The 21,092-nt window shown below is 37.6% G+C and overlaps 1 protein-coding gene across 1 annotated transcript in view; it reads left to right on the top strand.

The window, feature by feature from the left end:
- LOC148829168 (voltage-dependent calcium channel subunit alpha-2/delta-4-like) overlaps positions 1-21,092 on the top strand; it is a 205,026-nt gene that overhangs the window by 152,540 nt on the left and 31,394 nt on the right. The window contains exons 29-32 of the mRNA XM_088923114.1: positions 4,748-4,809; positions 10,399-10,413; positions 15,533-15,577; positions 16,407-16,469. Coding sequence (XP_088779240.1) covers positions 4,748-4,809; positions 10,399-10,413; positions 15,533-15,577; positions 16,407-16,469 — 185 coding nt within the window. The remainder of the gene's footprint in view (positions 1-4,747; positions 4,810-10,398; positions 10,414-15,532; positions 15,578-16,406; positions 16,470-21,092) is intronic.

The raw sequence follows: 21,092 nt of genomic DNA, 5'->3' as shown, positions 1-21,092 counted from the left end.
ATCTAAAACCAAACTGATATCACAATTTTCAACCTAGATTCAGCACTCCTGAAATGATGCTCCACCAAACTTGTAGTTATTTCTGAGTGAGAATAGCACTTGATTTCTTTTTTGTTGTTTATTTAGATTGTATCCAAAGTGACTTACTTCTGCATCCATTTTACAGCTTGGCATTTGACTAGAACCACCTGAGTGAAATACCTTGCTAAGTGATACAACAGCATTGTCCCTTCAACCTTCTAGTTAATGCTTAAGCCCCAGCCATACCTCCACACAATGGGCTTATAATTGACTTTTCAAACCTGGGCAGCTCATGAAAAGCCCATCATGCAACCTCATGTGCCTTTTCCCACCTAGATCCTAACAGATCTACAATAGAGTGTGTAACAGAACACAGGGGGAGGTCCAGATTTTTGCCCTTCATGAAAGACCAAGGCTGGGGAAGCCATGAGGATGAAATGCCTTTGGTTTTATGGTCGTAAGATCCTCCAGCTTGTAAAAAAGAAACATAAAGTTGGATGGGAAATCCAGAAGACTTGACAGGTGTTCACAGCAGAAGTGTCCCACCAGTAAAACCTCCTGTAAAGTTGATGTATTTATTAAGAAATGGCAGAAGAGTGGGAACGTGATTATTTTAAATATGCAAATATAAAATTATCTGCTTTATACTACCTTTCAAGACTAGGCATACAAGTTAACAACAAAATTAACAAAGTTAATCTTGTAGGCAATTTGTTACACAGAATGCATTCAGGAAGAGAGAGATTTTGGCTTATATTAAAAAGAATCTAGAGTTATTAGCTTTCCTGATGAGCACCAGAACAGAGATTCACAGGTTAAAAGGGCAGTGATTGAAGGTTCTGGTCCCAGCTGCCTGAAAACACTTATAGTTGATGGAATTTAACATACAGATGAAGTGTATTACAAACTGTAATTTTGAAATAAATAATAAAAAAAAATATACATAAAGACACACAAGACTTGCAGGGTTCTTACATTCTTCACATTTTTGCCTAAGCTTATTTTGATTTTTTGCACAAATGAAAATCTTAAAATATTAGTATACTAACTAGGCTGTAATGATAAAGGAATGCAATTAAATATGTTTCATTAATCTTTTTCTCTTTTTCTCCATTTTCATCACTTAAATCTGAAAAGGAAAAGCTAATAATGATTAAACGTCAGTGATATAAATCATCATTAGAGAAGCTTAATGATCTATTAACCAGCCAGCTGGATCAAGCAGTTATCTTTCAAAAACCACAGAACACACATCAAGAAGAAACTGAATCTTCGTTTCTCCTTAAAATGTTATTACTTATCCTAGTGTTTGAGAGAAAACCAGTTATGTGGCCCTGTGATATCAAATATGATATTTTCTGCTTTGATTAATCCTTGAGCTTTTTTAATTATATCATGTTCAGTAACCAAGCCTGTTTTAAATTTGTTTTTTTTTCTCTAAATAATCCACTTCATTTTTATATTTTAAGTTGCTGAGAAGAAATAACACAAGCCTAGATAGTGTAAAAAATATTGGGAATCCTTGAAATTACTGACATAACTGCATACCTTTTCTAGGATTTTATTGTTGGTGGTGATGTTGTTCTTTTTATACAGTGAAAAGCACAAGTATTGGGACAGTGAAATGAAGTGAAATTTTCATTTTTGATGGGTACTATTGAAATCTGTATTTGTATAGACATCTGTATCTTGCATATCACAAGTTTTTTTTTCTTTTTTAAGACTGATGAATTTATGAGGCCCAATTTCTCTGCATTTTTTCTAATTGAAATTTTCTTTGCTTTTTGTCATAGACTACTCCCTAGTCTTCATCTTGGATAATGCCTTCCTATTCAAATTTCATTAGTACACAGCAAAATTGAATTTCACTTTCACTTATCTCTCCCAATACATACAGTACACTTTTCACTATGTGAGCATTGCCTTGTTTAAAATGCTTCTTTAAAAAAAAAACTAGAGAAAGAAAGCATTATCTTCACTGGCCTTTAGATCACTGATTCTAACAATTAGCAGAGATTTTAATAAAAAGATATTGCTTTATTTGAATGTGCTCTTATGTAAGAGATTGCTATGTAATTAACATAGCAATCTCACAGAGGATTCATAACCATGTTACAATAACATGGTTATGATAGCAATAGCATACCTAGATCTTTCATAACCCTTTTTCAAAAGACAGAACAAGAAAAAAATTAAAAATGACCCTAACCTAAACACTAACCTTACCCTCAATCCTGGCCCTAACTCTAACACATACTATCAACTCTGCTTTGAAAAATGTCATGACTTATAAGGAATACTGCATTTTGTATTTTTCAATCTTGTCATAGTTTCATATGTATTCCTTGTGTTAGGCTGCCTATTTAATATTATTTCTGAACACATTCAGGCACAATTTGCACAGTATGTAACTGAAAATGAATGTGAGCTGGCCACAGGTCAAATACAGTTTATATATTAACAGTATTGATGCATACATTTCCAGCTATTTGTGCTTTTTGTTGTGGAAAAGCAGATCACATTTAAAAAGAATATAAAATGACATGTCTTTACTGCTAATAGGAAATATGATGCTTAGCAAATGTTTAAACATCTGCTCATGTTGTCATTCGATAAATACATATGTCTGGTTATTTTTGACTATATTTCGATTTCCTTGGGGCTTAAAGGATGTGTTTTGCCCATATTCGTGAAAATTAAGAGGCGAGTTTCCCTTTTGAATTGTTATTTTCTCCTCAGTTTTAATATTAAAATTAATAAGTCTATTACTTTCTGTTTTCTCTGGGTCTTTCCCTATGTAATCATTTTTATTAATTTCCTTCTCAGTTACATGGCTTTCACCATAGATTCAGACATCACAAAACTATTAATGCTTGTAGAGAAGTAGAAAATTCAGAGCACATTTTTTAATTCATTTCAGGATTTTGGAAAGTAGATAATGCAGTGTTTAGAATTGCTGCCTCACAGCACTGGAGCCCTGGTTCTATTCCAGGGGTGCTACCTGCATGGAGTTTGTATGTTATCCACATGTTCTTGTGGGTTTCCTGCCACAGACCAAACGCATGCTTGTGAATTAATTGACTTTTGTTAAAACTGTCCCTGGTGTGAGTGTGTGCATGTCCTGTGATGGACAGCCATCCTGTCCAGAATATCTTGACTTGCACCCAATTCTTACCAGGTTAGGCTCTGGTTCCCCCTGTGACCCAGTACTGGATTATGTAGACTAGTCAAAAGTTAGCCAGCAGCTATATCACCCTACAAATCACTATTGGCAAGCCACTGAAGCTCAGCAGGAGCTGAAACTTGCCAGTACCTGGATGGGAGATCTGGGAAAGCTAAGGCTGCTGCTGGAAGTGGTGTTAGTTGGGCCAGTAGGGGGCACTTACCCTACATTCTGTGTGGGTCCTAATGTCCAGTATAGTGGCATGCAGACTATTGTAAAAATGTACCGTCCTTCGGATGAGATGTAAAACAGAGTTCCTGACTCTGTGTGGTCTCTAAAAATCCCAGGGTGTTTCTCGAAAAGAGTAGGGGTGTTACCCAGGCCAAATCTCTCCCTGGCCTTAACCGAACTTGGCCTCCTTATAATCCACATCCCTGAATTGGCTGATAGCTGATGTGTGGTGAGCGTACTGGTGCAGTTTGGGCTACCATTGCATCATCCAGGTGGGGGCTGCACATTGGTGGTGCTGGAGGGGTGTCCCCATTACCTGTAAAGTGCTTTGAGTGGAGTGTCCAGAAATTATTATTATTATTATTATTATTATTATTATTATTATTATTATTATTATTAAAAGGCAGTAAAGGTGCTTGCTATAGTAGACATTGCTATTGCTGATTCTAACTCTCCTATAAGCATATAGGTTTCCTATAAGTATAAGTCACCCTGGATCCCAGCCCATGGAAAACAGCGAGCATGTCGAAGGAAAGCATGTGCAGTCGATGAGCTCTCTGACCTGGTTCATGGGGCATAGCGTTGAACCCAGCTATTAAGCAAATACAAATTCGGCACTGGTAACATATGAAATGAAATGACGTGTAAAAAAGGTATTGGCAGGGCTGTGCAGTTACAGTTTTGTGTACTTTAGCTCACTCATTAAACATCTCTTTGATGCTTATCAGGGGTGTCTTTGTTCCTGTGCTGCGGCATAGAATCATAATAGCCATGAGGCCTGAGCAGTGACATCATTGTAATTATCAGGGATTATTTCTGACATGTGATCCAGAAGCAAACATTATCCTGTTTTTGTAACTCACCAGCAGGACTCATCTATGCCTCTTAACTCCCCAATACTTCTCACTGTGAGCCGAAACACCCAGTGAGAAGTAGCTATAGTGACAGTAGATTTGATCTGCAGAGCTTTAGCCCTAAGACCAGTTTAATCTTGTGACTTTGAAGGCCTAGAGGAGTACATACATTCTGTTATGAAACCGCTCCCAGTGACTCATCATGGTGTGATGCATTTGTAGGGCAGACCATGTGCTGAAGACCCCCTCCACCCTCCACAGTGCCCTTGACTGAGGCAGGACATGTGTTAAAACAGACTAATAATATTGCGCAGTGAAACTCTAGATGAGCCAGGGTCTGTTACTCGAGGACAAGTGTACGAGCAAATGAAAAAAGAGCAAAACCATTTTCTTCTGGGTCACTTGAACTTCAAGGTTTTCTTGAACTGTTAAATACACCATCTGACCGTTATGTTTTTGGTTTTCTCTGTTTCTCCAGCTATTGGGGTGCAACTCAGGCTAGAGCTGCTGGAGAGGATCTTCTGGACAGCAACACGACAGGTGTGTAATCCCCTTACAGCGGTACACACGCACGTGAACACACACAAAAATGCTGCTCTGGCCCCCCGAGCACCTTTCATAAACGGTGTTGATGGAAGTTACTTTTAAAAAGAAATCCATTACAGTAACAAGTTATTTGTGTACCATTTTTTTTAATTAACAAGATGCTGGAGGAAAATGTGTTTATAAGGTTATAAGGAATTAATGAATAATGAACAACTATATACTTCATCAATTGCCGTAAGCGATGACTTTTTAACATAGGTTAACAAAAATTCTTGCTGCTGGCCATTATTTTGGTCTGTTAATGAGATGAAGTAACCACCCTTACCGTGTCCTGCACTTTAACATGCAGTCTGCGGCCCATTATTCACCCCCTAGCTGGATAAATGTGGTCTCTTTTACAGTTTCTCCCTCTAGATTACCCTTGGCAACCAAGGTAATCTTTTCTTACTGCTTGCACCAATATAGTCAATAATATAATACCCACAACAAAGAAGCTTACACTATGCTTGTTAGGTACAGTAACTAACTGAGTAAACATTGTTTAAATTATGTCATTATCTGAACGGGACAAAATTTGCAGTTGCGGTCTGCTTTCCCTATTCCAAGCTCTTTGAGTGCAGTTTGCATTAAACACACTGATAGACTCTAAAGAACTTAAAATGAATCACAGGCAGTATTTTACAGACCAGGCTCTTATGAGGCAAGGACACCTGAAGAAGGAACTTATCCACAAATGTAAACTTTACAATAAACGATAAGAAGTCTAATTATGACCTTTTAGAAGGTCATAATTCTGGCTATTTTAATGCATTAGATGAAAACAAACAAAATGTTGAGAAATCAATTGTATCAGTTTTATGCAATTTATACATTTATTCATACAACCGACATTTACATTCCCTTATCATTACGGTCACTTGATCACTCATGGCAAAGACATTTCACCCTGTACCATTTAAATTCTATTTAATTTCTCCTCACACTTAAAGCTTATTTTAATTACATTACAACACAAAAAGGTATGAATAATAAGTATGGAAAAAAACTGAATTTTATGTGAAAATTTAATCTGTGGTTAGAGCTAAGAGAAACTAAACTCAGTGAGGCCTATCATATCAGTGGTTAAATATTGGTCTTTGTAATAATTTTGACAACCTTCAATCCAACCACATGGCTTCTGCTGTTAACAATAACAAAACAAAGTCAAATCCATCACAAAGGAAATTCAGCAAAACGTTTTTTGTCTGACCCACCCACTACAAAAGGGAGGTATTTTTAAGTTACAGTGTCCTAGACTGTCTGCTGATTCCTGCTAGCTTTCATTAATACAGTATATTTCCCCGGCAAAGAGAATAGCAAATTCAAGCAATATGGTGTTGTTTGGAAATTAGGACAATAGGCAGATGTTATTTACTGTATCTGCCCCAATTTTTTTTCTGCTACCAAATGGTGTTTTAGTCACTTTCTGCCAAACTGTACCTTTGAAACAGAAATGAAGGAAGTACATTAATTTTGCTAGTTTTTATTTTTCCTAGAGACTCTTCTACCTGTGAATGTAATCTTGGTAAAGGTTTAGATGCTACTCCTGATTTAAATAGAGTACAAATGAAATCCCTGCAAAAACTGTTTTTTTTATAATGTCTTCTGTTGGAGAGGTTGCAGAACTTGCAGAAAATAATGAGGAGGCAGGGGTAGAAGGAACAATTCTAAGGAAATATATTTTAAAATAGTGGGTTATGGCGTTCACTGACTCACATAGATGAGACTAGGTGGAAATAAGGGGACTAAAATAAGCCTAAAGTGATTAGAAAAAAGCCCTTTCAATTTTGGAATAAGGCGATAAGACCACAAATTTATTGGTGCAGTATGTAAAAATAATGCAAAGGATTAAAACAGCACATGGAAACCTTATTGCATTTTTGTATTCTCTTGTACTCTCTTTCCCTGACTTTACAAAGTCCAAATACGAAACAGAAACTGGCTGTAGATGCACAGACTTCCAAATTAGATTGGATGTTAAGACCAGTAGTCACAATAAACTATGTGTATGCATATTAATGGGTTATTTGATTAGTCATAGCACTACAAAAGACAGTACTGTGTTATGACTGCTCATCTTTTTGCACACATAAAGTCAGAGCTGGCTAGCTGTATCACCCATAAGGAGACAGTGACAACTCTTGTAGTACTGCGATTGGGAGAAAAGCTAATCAACTATATAATTTATTAGGTAGAGTAGATCCACAGTATTTAAAAATTAAAGAAAATTGGAAAAACAGGATGCAAGGGTGTGTGTCACCTACCCTCAAGATCTGTTTCCTTCTCTGTACAAAATGCTGCCGAACGCCTGTCTCTGTAGCCTCATCAAGCTGGCCAGTTGTTCTTGAGTCTACTTTAGCTGTTTGTGGATTCCTGCTGCATATCACAGTGACACAGTGGCTACCATTGCTGCTCATAGCTCTGAGGCCCTGGGTTCAATTCCAGGGGTGCTGTCTACATGGCGTTTGTATGTTCTCTGCCTGTTGCATAAGCTTCCTCCAGGTGCTCTGGTTTCTTCCCAAAGACATACTGGTAGATTAAGCTGCTTGTGGGAAAACTGACCCTGGTGTGAGTGTGTGTGTTTGCATCTGTGTGTTTCCTGTGATGGACTGGGATCCCATCCAGGGTGTTTCCTATGGTGTGCCTGTTGCTTGCTGAGATCACAAACCTGTATTGAGTTAAGCAGTTAAGCAGTTAACAATTGGATGGATGGATGGATTCCTGTCTAGGTCTCAGAGTAAGTATTTGCATGAATTTGGAAGCCTTCTAAAACCTGAAAATGCAGTTTATATTAAACAGTGTAATTATCATGTTGGATAGAAGGGGTTCCATTCGTTTATAGCATTTTGACAAAGCTTAACTGTTGTTGTTCATTGCAGAATTATTTTGCTCTATTTAAAATACTAGAGCAAAAATCTGTGGTTTTCCAGAGTGAGCTCCACATTCTCATTAGCAAGATAAGACTCCTGAAGAACTTCGTTTTGCATTTTAAATCCCTCCACATACAGTACTTATTTATTATTCCAACAATTGATATTTATTTCTAATATGTAGTTTACACCCTACTGTTCCATTCATAAAATACAGTATCTGCAGTTAAAGACTATCTTGTTTTTATTAGGCAAAATTAGGCAAATGAACTCCAAAAAGCAGAACAGTAAAGCTTTTCTTCCCAAACACTCTGTCAGAAATGCATAATTAATCCAGAAAGATGGAGGAAATCCATTTGGTGTTCTCTTTACATTTTTTATAATAAAAGAGGATGACATCTTTATGTAACTAAATTTCTACTTGAGGTTTCCCCCTGGCCTTAATGATAGTGCGGGGCAGTGATTGAGACTTCTGAAATATACTGTATACTGTCTCTGTCATATAAAATACATTGCAAAATATTGTACAAAACTATAAAAAAGATTCTATTGCATGCTGACCACTTTTTAAGATAGCTGTGTCTGAGTGCAGTGTTTGTACAATACCCAGTCTACTGTGCCTCCCTGAAATGTTGCAGTCCAAATGTTTCTGTTATGTAAGAATCTTACTCAACAGAAATAGCATCCTTGAACTGTCATCTTCGTTTTAAAACACTGGGATGTGAAATGTGAAGTCTTGAGTAAAATTAGTGACTTGTGTGTTGAAAACCGTAAGCTTGCTTTTGTTTTGGACCTAATTTGGATTAATTTTCTCACAATTGCACTTTTGTCAAAGAATAAACAAGGGAAAAATATGCTGCCAAAGGGAACGTGTAATTATTAACAGTTGTAGCTTAAAGAAGAAGGATTCTTCCCAATGGTATATATTTAAAGGGACTTGAAGAATTAGCTATTTTTTGTTAACAGCAATACACCGTTAATGTACTGTGTTTGCAATAAAAACATTTTTGGTATGTTGGAAAGGATCATACTCTTTAGCATTTTCATTTTTCACTCCACAATTAGTGAAAGAGATCACAAGGACTCCAAAACTGATGTTTCAAATCTATGAAATGGCTTTAAAAATACAATATTTATTAAAGGTATACAATCTTTTTCACTGCAGTTTGTAAGCCCAGTTCCATAGCATTTTTCAGACAGAAGGTCTAACAGCAGATTGACACTTCAGCAAGCGTCTTCCACATGAAAATGAATCTACTCTCATGTATTGTAGCACACAGAAAGCTGGTTGGTCAATGTGTCAAATAACATTCACAGGTAACCTGAGTGAATGAACAATAAAGGTAGACTGCAGATGCCGTTAAGGCTATTTAAACAATTCAAAATGAAAACATTGTACTTTTAGGGCCACAAATGCAAAGTTCTTCTTTAGAAAAAGGGCTTGGCTGTGTGTGTAACACATTTTTGGTGATCTCTTCACTGACATCATGATTTATGCATGAAGCTTCGGTGCTATCATCGGCATGGACAATATTCACATTTAAGTTTAATTTGCTCTTTCTTGGAAATAGAAAGCATCAAAGTGAGTTCCATTTAACAGGAATGTTAAATTTCATACTTTAGAAGTTGCAGAATTCTGAAATGGCATTAAATTAGCTAGAATATCCTAGAACATTTTCTAAACATAACAAAACTAAAGTTAGAAGTGACAACCAGGAATGGTGAGGATTTTCCCAGCCTTATTGACTAGATTCCAGTAGTTTGACGGTAGGAAAGGGATTTTGTGATGGAAAAACCCACTACAAAAAAGCACGGGTTCTCAACAGGCCAGATGTTGTTACATAATGTAGCATTCCATAACAATGTGTACCAGTCTGTCCTTATTAATAATAATAATTCCTTATCATATACAGTAGTGCTTTTCTGGACACTCCACTCAAAGCGCTTTACAGGTAAAGGGGACTCCCCTCCACCACCACCAATGTGCAGCATCCACCTGGATGATGTGACAGCAGCCATAGTGCACCAGCACACTCACCACAAACCAACTTTCAGTGGGGATTACCAGCTATAGATGGGGGTTATTAGGAGGCCATGATTGTTAAAGGCCAGTGGGAAATTTGGCCAGGACTCCCGGACAACACCCCTACTCTTTTCAAGAAATGCCCCAGGCTTTTTAGGGAACACAGAGAGTCAGGACCCTGGTTTTACGTCTCTGCCAAAGGACAACACCTTTTTACAATATAGCGTGGGCCCACACAGACCACAGAGTGAGCACCCCCTACTGATCCCACTAGCACCTCTACCAGCAGCAGCCTTAGCTTTCCCATGAGGTCTCCCATCCAGGTACTGGCCAGGCTTACATCTGCTAAGCCTCAGTGGGTTGCCAGTGGTAAGCTGCAGGGTGACATGGCTGCTGGCTGCTGTTGTTAGTGATTACAAGCAGTTACACAGTTGAAGAATAAAGGGCACACGGCTCTCTGTCTTACAATGTTCATGGGTAAGTCAAAACTATGCAGCAGTCATCTCTAGAAAAAAATACCTTGCTATTAACCCCACCACACATCTATACCAGGCTTTGCTGTTCACAACTTGTCATACTCTAACCAAATTATTTCTGTATTTCTGTTTTGTTTTCCTGCATGCTGCCTGCACTCTGCATGTCTCCTCACAGCCCAATGACACTGATGTAAGTAGACAGAAGTGCTTTTTACAGGAATACAATTAACAGCTTCGGTTGCCTGATGCCTCTGTGCTGAAGCACAGTCTAGTAATGCTTTATGTGAACACAGTCTTTTGTATAACACCAGTTTCTGTATAGTTGCACACCAGTATAACACAATCTTACATTCTTGATTTTCAACAGCTTTACCAGAGCTACAGTATATTGCCACTGTTCAAAGAATGTATATCTTTGCCATACTGTTCACAGATAAAATCCTTCATATATTTTGTATTTTTTGCTAATCACAACCCTGCCTTTCCTGGCTTGGTGCAACATTAATTTACATTAGTTTATCTCTATCCTAGGAGCAATTTGCCTACCAAAAGGGCAGAATGACAACTTAACCACACTTAGCAGATTACAACTGGAAACAAATATGCTCTTGGGCTATTAAATGCCTTTTTAACAGTTACTCTCATACATACAATCTAAAATAATGAGATGTGCTTTTCTTCAAGAGAAGATAATATTTTGCTTTACTGCTTTTGCTTTGGGTGGGACATTGAATTATTGTGTGCTTTGGAATGTTTTGGGCTCATGTTCTGTCTGCGGACACTGTTTTTGTACCCTTGAGCAAAATCATTTATCCAAATAGATAACAGCACTGCTTGGGGTTAACCCTGCAATGTACCAGTGTCCTATCCTGGGGAGAGTTACAGTATGTACTCTCGGTTTGACTAACACTATAGAAAAACCAAAGTGGCCTGATGAGTTACTAGGCTCGAATACAGACTTTACTTTTTACTCAAGCAATCAACAGTTTGTGACACATGGAGGTTACACAAAGACTTATTCCTTGGATCTCAAGGTGTTATGGATTTGAGAGGCCTAGAGATCCTGGATTGTGACAGGTGATGACTGGAACTTGGGGTCGCTTAACAAGACTTGGCATTTTGGCAGTCTCGAAAAGGCTTTCTGGCAGAGCAAGTAAAATAGTGGCATTACATAGCTGAAAGGCTTTAAAAAAGGTGTCTCAGCTTCTAATACAGTATATAAGAAAGTGTAGGACCTGTGCTTTAATCTACAGTATTTAATTATAAGAATGTTTAACCTCTTTAGCAGATGGTGCTGGTCAGAAACAGGACAGTACAATTGGTGTCTCTCTGGGTTTTTGCTAAGCATGTTTACAGTGTTCATTGAGCTGATGGTATAACCAGGTTTGTCCCTGGATTTCATTATGATTCTTTCTGACTCGTTGCTTTTTTATGTGATGCCATTTTTTGTCCTTGATTCCTCAGACTGTGTTTCGCAATTAGTCATGAACTCGGAGAGTACACCTCTCTTATACGATTATTTTGGAAGCATAATTACCACTTGCTCTATTTTCACATCGGTACTGTACATTTCCTTACATGGCTTTATTTTTTTTTTGTGTCGTCTGAAATCAATTAGCTCAGACTGAGCCCCAGGGCAGAGTCACACTTCAATTTACCATTCGAACATGCAGAATGGAGATAAGCACTTTGATTGATGATGGCAGCAGCCACATGCATTTAAGAAATGCCTCATGTTTTTTTCTTTCTTTCATGGACTTTTTGCCTCTCAGTATACTTGATTATTTCTAGCTTACCTTGAAAATGAGCCAACACCTATTTTAAAAAGCCAGTGAAATGCCAAAAAAACAAACTAGAAACCACGAAGATGCAAATAACATTATGTAGCTTTACAGAATATAACAGGTTGGCACAGTGAAAGCATGGTTAGCATTGCTCCCTTGCATCACTGGGTTACTGGGTTCAATTCCTGGGAGTCTATCTGTGTGGAGTTTGTACTGTATGTTCTCCCCAGTTCCTGAGGGTTTCCTCTGGGTGATCCAGTTGCCTCCCACAGCCCAAAGACATGCTGGTAGGTTAATTGGCTTCTGTATAATTGGCCCTGGTGTGAGTGTGTATGTCTGTGTCTGCACATGCCCTGCAATGGACTGGCGTCCCATCCAGGGTGTATCCCACCTTGTGCCCACTGGTCACTGGGATACCCTCGGGGCCAGCGTGACCCTGAATTGAATAAGGGATTAATGAAAGTGATGTGAGATGAAAATCTAACATTATTAACAATAATTATATCAGGTGGGTAGCTGCATCAGCATGCGTAGGCTGCAAAGGAACAAGTACAGTAATAGGTTTATTCCATGCTGAAAAGAGAAGAAAGAAAACACAACTTTTAGGCCGTGGAGCCTTCTTCAGGTATGTGCCTGAAGAAGGCTCCATCACAGAAACGTTGTGTTTTCTTTCTTCTCTTTTCAGCATGGAATAAACCTATTACTTCTTCATTAATAAAATATAGGTGTGTTGAAGAAAGCAAAAGGCAGAGGATTTCAGAACCTTACTTTAATTCTTTTATCCATTCATTTTTGGCAGTTTTATCCAATACAGGGTCAATGGGGGAGCTGAAGCCTATCCCAGCAAGCAATGGGCACAGGGATGCACCCTGGACAGGACACCAGCCCATTGCAAGGCACACACTCACACCAGGAATGATTTTCCCAGACGTCATTTAACCTAACAATATATTTTTGGAGTGCGGGAGCAAACCACAGCACCCAGAGTAAACCTATGAGAACACACAGACTCCAAGCACTCCAGCTCTGGAACTGAACCCCACACACCAGCACAGCAAGACAGCAGTGTTTGTCATTGTGTCACAATGCAGTTCATTTATTTTATTGTATGAAAAATTAATCAAAATAACCCTTTTTCCACAGTTTTAAGCACTTGCTACTTAAAAGATAGCAAGTTACTGTATATAACTTTCATTTGCTTCTTTGATGTCTCCCAAACTCAGACTTTACTACTGTATACCCCGACATGTTTTCTGTTTTATTAGGTTTTTGATTATAGTGACTTGCTTTCATTTTAAGCAAACTTTTCTTAATCAGTTTCTTGACTGCTTTCTGAGCTCATCTTTTGTTTTTGGCATGCTGGTGCCCGGACTCCTAACAAACAGGAGTAAGCTGCCTTTCCCCTGTAGGTGTGCAAGCACCAGGATTTTAGTTCTTCCTTCCATTGCTGGTTTTAGGAATCAGTCTGTGGCTGAGGGTGTTAGCATTCTCCACAATATTCAACCCAGAACCAGTATATCTGACCATGACTCCACATTTGGGTAGTTGGTCACTTAATGGTCTGCAGAACTCCAGGGCTTCTGTGATGTACTGGTGATCCTCTACTGGAGAAGCCTGCACAGCCCCAAGATCAGTTAATTTCTCAGAGGTTCTATTTGCACAGTCCTTCCAGTTCTACTTATGTCATTGATCAAATCTTCAGATAGCAGGAGGGCAGGTGTATTCAATTTTATGACTCCAAAACTGTTACAAAAAAAAGTTTATCCTGCTCTGGAACACCCTGACACAACCTCATTACAGTCAGGTTTTCCCTTTAACTAGAAGATCCATATTCCAGGTCTCCTCAGAGACCTCCTGGGACACCTAAACCAGCTTTTTACCACCCAGATTCCCACTGAAATACACTAGTCAACATTCCCTTAAAGCTCCTGAGTCTCTAGAACTAATTTCAAGAATTTAACTGAGCAAGTCAGTTATAAGCCCCTCCGAATTCTTCTTTCAGTAAGAAAGCAAACTTTAAAAAAAGTTAAAATTTCTATTTAACCTTCTCAATGCAACAAACTACCATGGAGGTAAACTGCCACCTAGTCTGGAGCAGCAAGTCTAATGACTACTCCCATGCTACCTAAACACACTATAGTTCAACCTCTGCACACTCTCTCATCAAAGTATAGGAGCTTGTGCACACCTGGCTACTAATATACCTTTGCAAATAAATCTTGTGGAATGTGAAATTACCAACTGGACCAATCAAATTAGTTCTCTTTTTCTTCTGTGGCATTCCAGTCACACGGGACATTAATCAGGTAATAAGGTCAGGTGTGTCCATCTTTCCCTCCCAGAGGCGGTCATGGCTAAAGCCTAGGCTTGCACCTTTTCTTGAAGTACTCCCAGTTCTTCTCTCTCTTTCCAAAGGCAAGTATTGTAGAATGGTTTTAATTGGCTGCGCTCTCCAGGATGTAATCCTGTGAGTAAGAGAGCTGATCTCCTTACTCTACCCTGTCAAGATTGGTTCTGGTGCCCATTTGTTCTTGTGCAGGGGTGAGCGTTTGACTTGATAGTTCTAGCAAATATTGTTAGTTTTTTTTTTATGGACCTGATTACTTATAACTTCAGACAGCTCACCATGGAAACCAGTGAGAGGAGATTCATATTTCCCACTGAGTTAGTGATTATAGTTAATCATATCTCACTTTTTAAGAGCTGTTGTTTTAACGGTCTAATCAATTCAATCTTTCGATTAAAGATAACAGAGCTAAATCATACAGGTAAATCATAGTGAGAAATCATCACTAATGGCATGGATCATCAGCTGTCTTCATTTTTATATCCTGTGCAAACTAGAATCCAGTTATTAAATGTCCAGAAGCGTCTCTGTTGAGAACCAGCATCACTGATCATGAGCTGTCATGTGAGCACATCTATCACATGTGAAGGTGATCTTATCTGTTCTGTTGTTCTTCATGCTTAAGGGATAAGGGGAGGTGATCTCAGACCATAAGATATCTTCTACAGGTTCATACTCAGCTGTGGAAACAAAAATGTCATTGAGAACACTAAATGAAAAAAGACTAGAGGTGAAATGCACTGTAGCTCTTGGGTTTTTTTTTCAATTCTTGCTGCTTCCAGTAGTGATGAAATAATCGCAGTACTCCAAAATCTCTGTAACCACTTAGTTGTCCAGACACAAATTAGAGGTTTTTCAGTTTTATTGAAAGGTCAGAGACTTTGAAATGTTTATTTTTCTGTTGGGAAGCAACAAATGGTTTGGTCAGGGTCAAACAGAACTCCCCTTTGTGGGAAGAGATTCCCCACCACCATAAGTTATATCACATTATTTTGATTGCATTTTCTGAAAAATACAAAAGGAGAAAAAAGACTTTCAGACTTAAAGGTTTTTCAGTGAAGCACATTTCATACTCATACAGAATTCTTAAATCTGAGAAAATTGATTAGACCAAGAAGAGAAACAGCATGCTTTTTCTGTGTTGACTCCTCGCCTAATCTGCTCTCTTTGTCTTACAGTGCAGCACCATAGATGGCTTGTGTCCAATCAGTTGTGACAACAGTGTGAGTACTTCTAAGTTTGCCATTAGCAAAGTCGTGTCAGCAATGACAAGCTTCTCTTCCCTATGTTGAATTCTACTACACAATAAATTATAGTCAAATGCAGCTTAGTCCTATGAAGTCAAGTATTGCAACCTGCTGTAACAGCCATATCATTGCTACCTTGATCAGAGAAAATGAATTGTAATCAATTGGTTTCTGTTCACCTTTATAATAAACTTCTGTTCTTGTTAATGTACAGGATGATGAAGACAGTTTGTGTCAAGACAATTATTTCTGATAAATAAATGTACTGGATTGATTTATACTAATGGGAGAAAATAAATGAGCTTTCAAAGTGTAGCTAAGCCATTAATACTGTTAATTCTACATAGTTTATTATACTACTAATATGCAACATGTTCTACTATATATACAGTATATATTTGAAATATAGTGAGTATTAATTTATCCTATTGGCAGTAATAATGCGTCATTAATCACAGGCTGGATCAGTGTTCTACAGGATTTGAAATACACTATATAGCTGGTGACTATGTATGCTTTAAAAAATCATAATTATTAACTTAAATTAATTAATGATGAACATTTTTTCCAAATTAAAGATGACTTCACTTTTGTTTGCTAGAATATACCTCAAGAAATCATATATACGTGTAATTGCTAGTGAAATGAAGTTGGACAGTTATTATTTGTAGTATCTGAGAGCAAAATAATGTATTCTGCCTTAGATTACATAGTGTAAAACATCATGAACCAACATGTCCTTACTTCTACAAAAATATGTAAGAAAATGCATGGAGATTTACACCACTTGTTTCATCTCTTCTAGAACCTAAATTGCTATCTAATAGACAGCAATGGCTTCATTCTCATCTCCAAGGAAACGAAAGAGGTAACACTGAAAATTATTTACTGCAATACATTTTTAAACATAGTTTTTTTTTTCAAAATGAGAAGCTCTCTGATCTGACCTTTACATTTTCCAGATACTGCAACCATTTTGCCATTATTATGCTGGCTGCCCAGACAAAATGTCTCTATATCAGAGCACGATTCCCTAACAAATACAAATATCATAGTCCTGCCATTTTAGACAGGAGCTATCAACTGTACTTGTTCTCCTGACAATTGAAGTGAAATACTATATCTGTTTACTGGCGTATTTTAACTTCAGTCCCTCTAACCACAGCCTTGGTCAGCTGTGATCAATGATCCTCAGTATCCCAATGCAGTTATATATTAAAGTCAGTCAGTAAATAAATGCAAAATGTGAGCTATGAGGGAAATAAAAAGGTGTTTTGAGTGAAGCAATTTACTTTTGTGTCAATTAAACATGAAGCACCTTATTGTAGATGTATTTACAGTATATAATCCAGAAGGGACTCATAAATATAATAAGATGACTATGGCTGAGGTCTCTAAATGATGCTTAACCAATCCACACCCTGATCTGACACTATGATCAAGCACTAAAAAATGTTTTATGTGGGTGTATAAAGCTAAATGACTGATATGACTGTGCTCTCTTATCATCCCATAAGATCTCTGGTTGCATTTACACAGACATCAATGTGACAAGAATCATATTGATTTTTGTTTAAATACTGAGCATGTAGACATTTTTCATTTCTGCCTTTTGGTTCCTATTGATTGGACTATCCCTATGTACTGTATGTTTGTATATTCCTTGCAACTGTTCTGGGTTTTTCATCTTGTGTCAAGTGAATCTATACATCCAAAACTAGAAAAAAATAATGCTCATCAAGCATTCTCAGGATACTTCTAGAGACAAGGAATGTGTTCTTCCTCTGAGCTTATAAGAGAATGAACACAACATTAACTGTATTTCTTTTTCTCAGTACTTTTTTGTGGATAAAATGTATTTAAATGATACTTTTAATGTAGGTAGTATATAACACAGATACTGAATTGTTAACAATAATATACAGTAATAGTCTTTTGTTACCCAGGTCTTTGAAGATCCTAGTTATGATGTCAATTTAATCAGTATAACAGCAGTATGTCAATTGCTTTGGAGAAGGAGATATCATCTAAATCTGTTACAGAACAATAGAAAAGGAAGAGCAAAGTTTTTTTCTCAGAATTAAACATTTTGAAGGAGAAAGAAAGTATTTATTCCCATGGGGCATTTTTGTTTTAAAGCAGCAGCCAATATAAAGAAATCACACACCACACAAATGAGCAAAATACACGTACAATATAGATGCACAAGAGAATCGTCTGTTGAGCAAGGTATCAATGAGAACCTGAATGTGTTCAAGAGGCTGGGGAGAGACGGGATGTTTTGAACTGTGAACAATATTTTATAGTGCGCACCACAAGTGTGTCCATTCTGAGTTATTGTTAAAAGGGATGCATGATGCCTTTCCTGTCACAGTACATTAAATAGTACACAAAACCACAGAAGAAACTGGACATCATCTAATACTTCTGGCTTCTGAAAGCATGTGATCACCACACTGACTTCATAACACTAACCAATCCTGTGTAATGGCTATCATGTGTCCCTCACTGTTTTACAGGCCCAGCCTCATATGGTTTATGAGAGGTTGCTTAATCCCAACTATTCTGGGTCATTTCAACACTTATGGACTCTCAAGTTCATAGGATTTGCATCCAACTGATCTGAGAATCACCTACTTATCTCTCAGCCACATCTGTAGCATTTGTGGGATTTAGAAAACGTACAGTACTAATCCTAAAGGCATTAGTAGAGAGCATTTAAAAAAAATTAAATGGGGAATTTGTCCTTTTTATATGGAAATACTTTACCTTCACTAAAACAATGTCTGCCATCAGTTCCATGATGTCACATAACATCTGAAGTGCTCTGTCAATTTGTGAACATGTGTAAACAGTATGTCGGCTGCAGAAATCACATGTCCTCCCTATCACTCTCAAGACTCAACACCCTTTCTGCAGATAATGCAACTGCAAACACTGAATGATTCACTACAGGCTGTGGCACACACTGTTCCTGCTGTCCCTGTGAGACCTGGGGTCATTTATGCATTTAGTTCTGTTTGAAATGTCAAAGAAGCTGGAGTCGCATACAAGTAGACTAAATTTGGCCCTTTTGTGTTTTCTTGTCTGTCCTATGAGAAGTGTTGTTTTGTGTCAAGGACATTTGCTTCTATCTTGTATTGATAATGCCCCCATGCAGTCAATGGGAGTATGAAATTATAATAAGAGTAGCATGATATGGAAATTTCCGGCACAGTCCCTTGAGAAAACGTTGCATCAGAATGAGTGGGTACAGCATCATGGGAGAGCAGCACTGCAGAGGGGTTACTCTTGCAACATGGTTGCAAAATTATACATTACTATTAACATATTTTGTCAAGAAAATGTGTTCATTGCAAGTCATTATGGGAATTCTGCATACAATGCACTTGTGCTAGATATTTAATTTTTTTTTTTGCAGGAGTCACGCTAGGTTCTTCTTACATCCAAGATTATTTTTAAATTATCAGTGAACATGCGATTGCCTTCAAACCTTTTTATTTTTCCATTCTAAAACCAAAAAAATAAATAAACCAATAATGAAAATGAAATAATATTTGCACAAAAACTGCAGTAAATGTGTTCAATGATGGGCCTTGGATGATTTATGGGCCTTGCAGGGTTTTTAGACATTTGAGAGATTTTAATGTTGTTCATTTACTGTATTTGGGGGTTGGAGAGAGATAATAAGAGGAGTTGCACTTGAAAACAAAGCCTTTTTTTTATTTTGTAGTATTCTTGATTAAATATACAGTGACATCTGGGAAATCATTGTTTCTTTATAGAGTGCTATAGTAGTTCTGTGTACTGCATCTCATTTCAAAGGACAGTGGCTTCAGGATGGGTCAGCTGGACTGGATGTTTGTATTATCTGGGACAAATATTGCTGGAATCTAGTAACTTACTGAATGAAATTTGAAGCTTGCTAATTTTGTATAACAGTGTCATGTAACCCCAGAAAAGGTCCCCAGCCCCCTCCACTGCTAGTGATACTGACAGCTCTCTCAGCTGACTGCTGGCTGCAGCACTCTGTGTGGGACTTTGCTTCCTTAAACATCGCAAAGTCTGTTCTTCCCTGATGCCAAAGGTTAAATGATCTGTAACGCTAAACCTAAGCAACCGAAGAACACCCACACAATTCTAGTAGTCTTGGCTCGCCACCACACAAAAACGGATCGAGATCTTTAGAAATGTCTGAAAGAGTAAGAATGAATTTTAGAGCATAAGAAGAGTTATAAATGTGAGGAGGCCTTTCTGCCCATCATTTACATTTTGCTTTCTTTTTCTTAATTTTATTTTTAAGAATCCAAGAAATCCACCAAGCTATTTCTTCAACTACAACAGTGTAGGTGGGGAGTCGGTTACACACTCCTACAGTCCTCTGTGTCTCTTGATTTCTGTTGTTTGAATGTTTCTAAGCTTACATTTTCACTTTTGTCCCCAGGTTCTTGCATTGATTCTGATCTTAAAAATAAGTCCTCTGATTTTTACTTGTTCGGTTTCCTTCAGGAAATATTGAATACCTGGTCCACATCCCCATGTAATATTCTCTACCCTCGAGAAAGATGAAATTCCTTTCATTTATACGAAATTTCCTTCAGGCCTGGATTTAGTTTGGTTTCTCCCTTTTCTAGTGGTAGAGCAGAAGTAAATTTCTTATAGTCTGGTAACCAAAATCAACCATGTTACTGGAAGTAAGATCTAACTATTACATTGTATAATCTCTTGATTTGATTTCTAATACCTTTTAATTATATAAACAAGAAACCAGTTGGTCTTTCGTATTGCTTCACCACACTGTCTAGATGAGTAAAGTGATGAATCAACGTAAACTCCTAAATATCCACTATGATATTTTAATTTTTGCACTGCCTACGTTTAACACTTTGCATTCTTAGCATTTGAAGTCTGTTGTTTTCAGAAGATAAAGAAAACTGTTGAAATAACTCGGAAAACAAATACGAGTGTGCTTGAAATCCTCTTATACTGTAGATAACAAAAGTATGATAGTTTGCATGCAAGGACTCAGACGTTTTTTTCAGTGCCAACAGGTCTGTAAGTGAACATTAGAATCTGTTTCACATGTGATGTCAGATCATCTAGTCTTACAGTCTGACTGCCTGCCTTTGACTTCAGTTTTCAAAGCTTTGTTCAGTAGTATACATCTTATCTGTTATCTCAGCAATTTTTAATTTATCAAAAGCTAAAGCAAACATTTTTTTTCTATATTCATGGTTTTCAAGTGACATATACTCAGTTCAGCTCTTTTTAGTGATGTTGTCCAAAGCAATCAATGTGTGCACTAGGCAGAAAGGGGTGAGTCATCACAGGTGAGAGAAGAGGAATGACGTGTAGTTGCAAGTCTTGCCTCCAAACCTGCAGTGTGTGATAGTGTCACCTGACTCAGCTCTTCAGGGAGACTGGCTCCTCCACAGAGAGTGTCTCAGATGTCACTGTGGTGTCACTGTTGTCTATAAGAGGCAAAACAAAA

Source organism: Atractosteus spatula, chromosome 8, assembly GCF_055471065.1.
Source record: "Atractosteus spatula isolate fAtrSpa1 chromosome 8, fAtrSpa1.hap1, whole genome shotgun sequence".
NCBI lineage: Eukaryota > Metazoa > Chordata > Actinopteri > Semionotiformes > Lepisosteidae > Atractosteus > Atractosteus spatula.
Note: the sequence above shows the minus strand (reverse complement) of the source record. Positions and strands in the feature narration are given on the sequence as shown.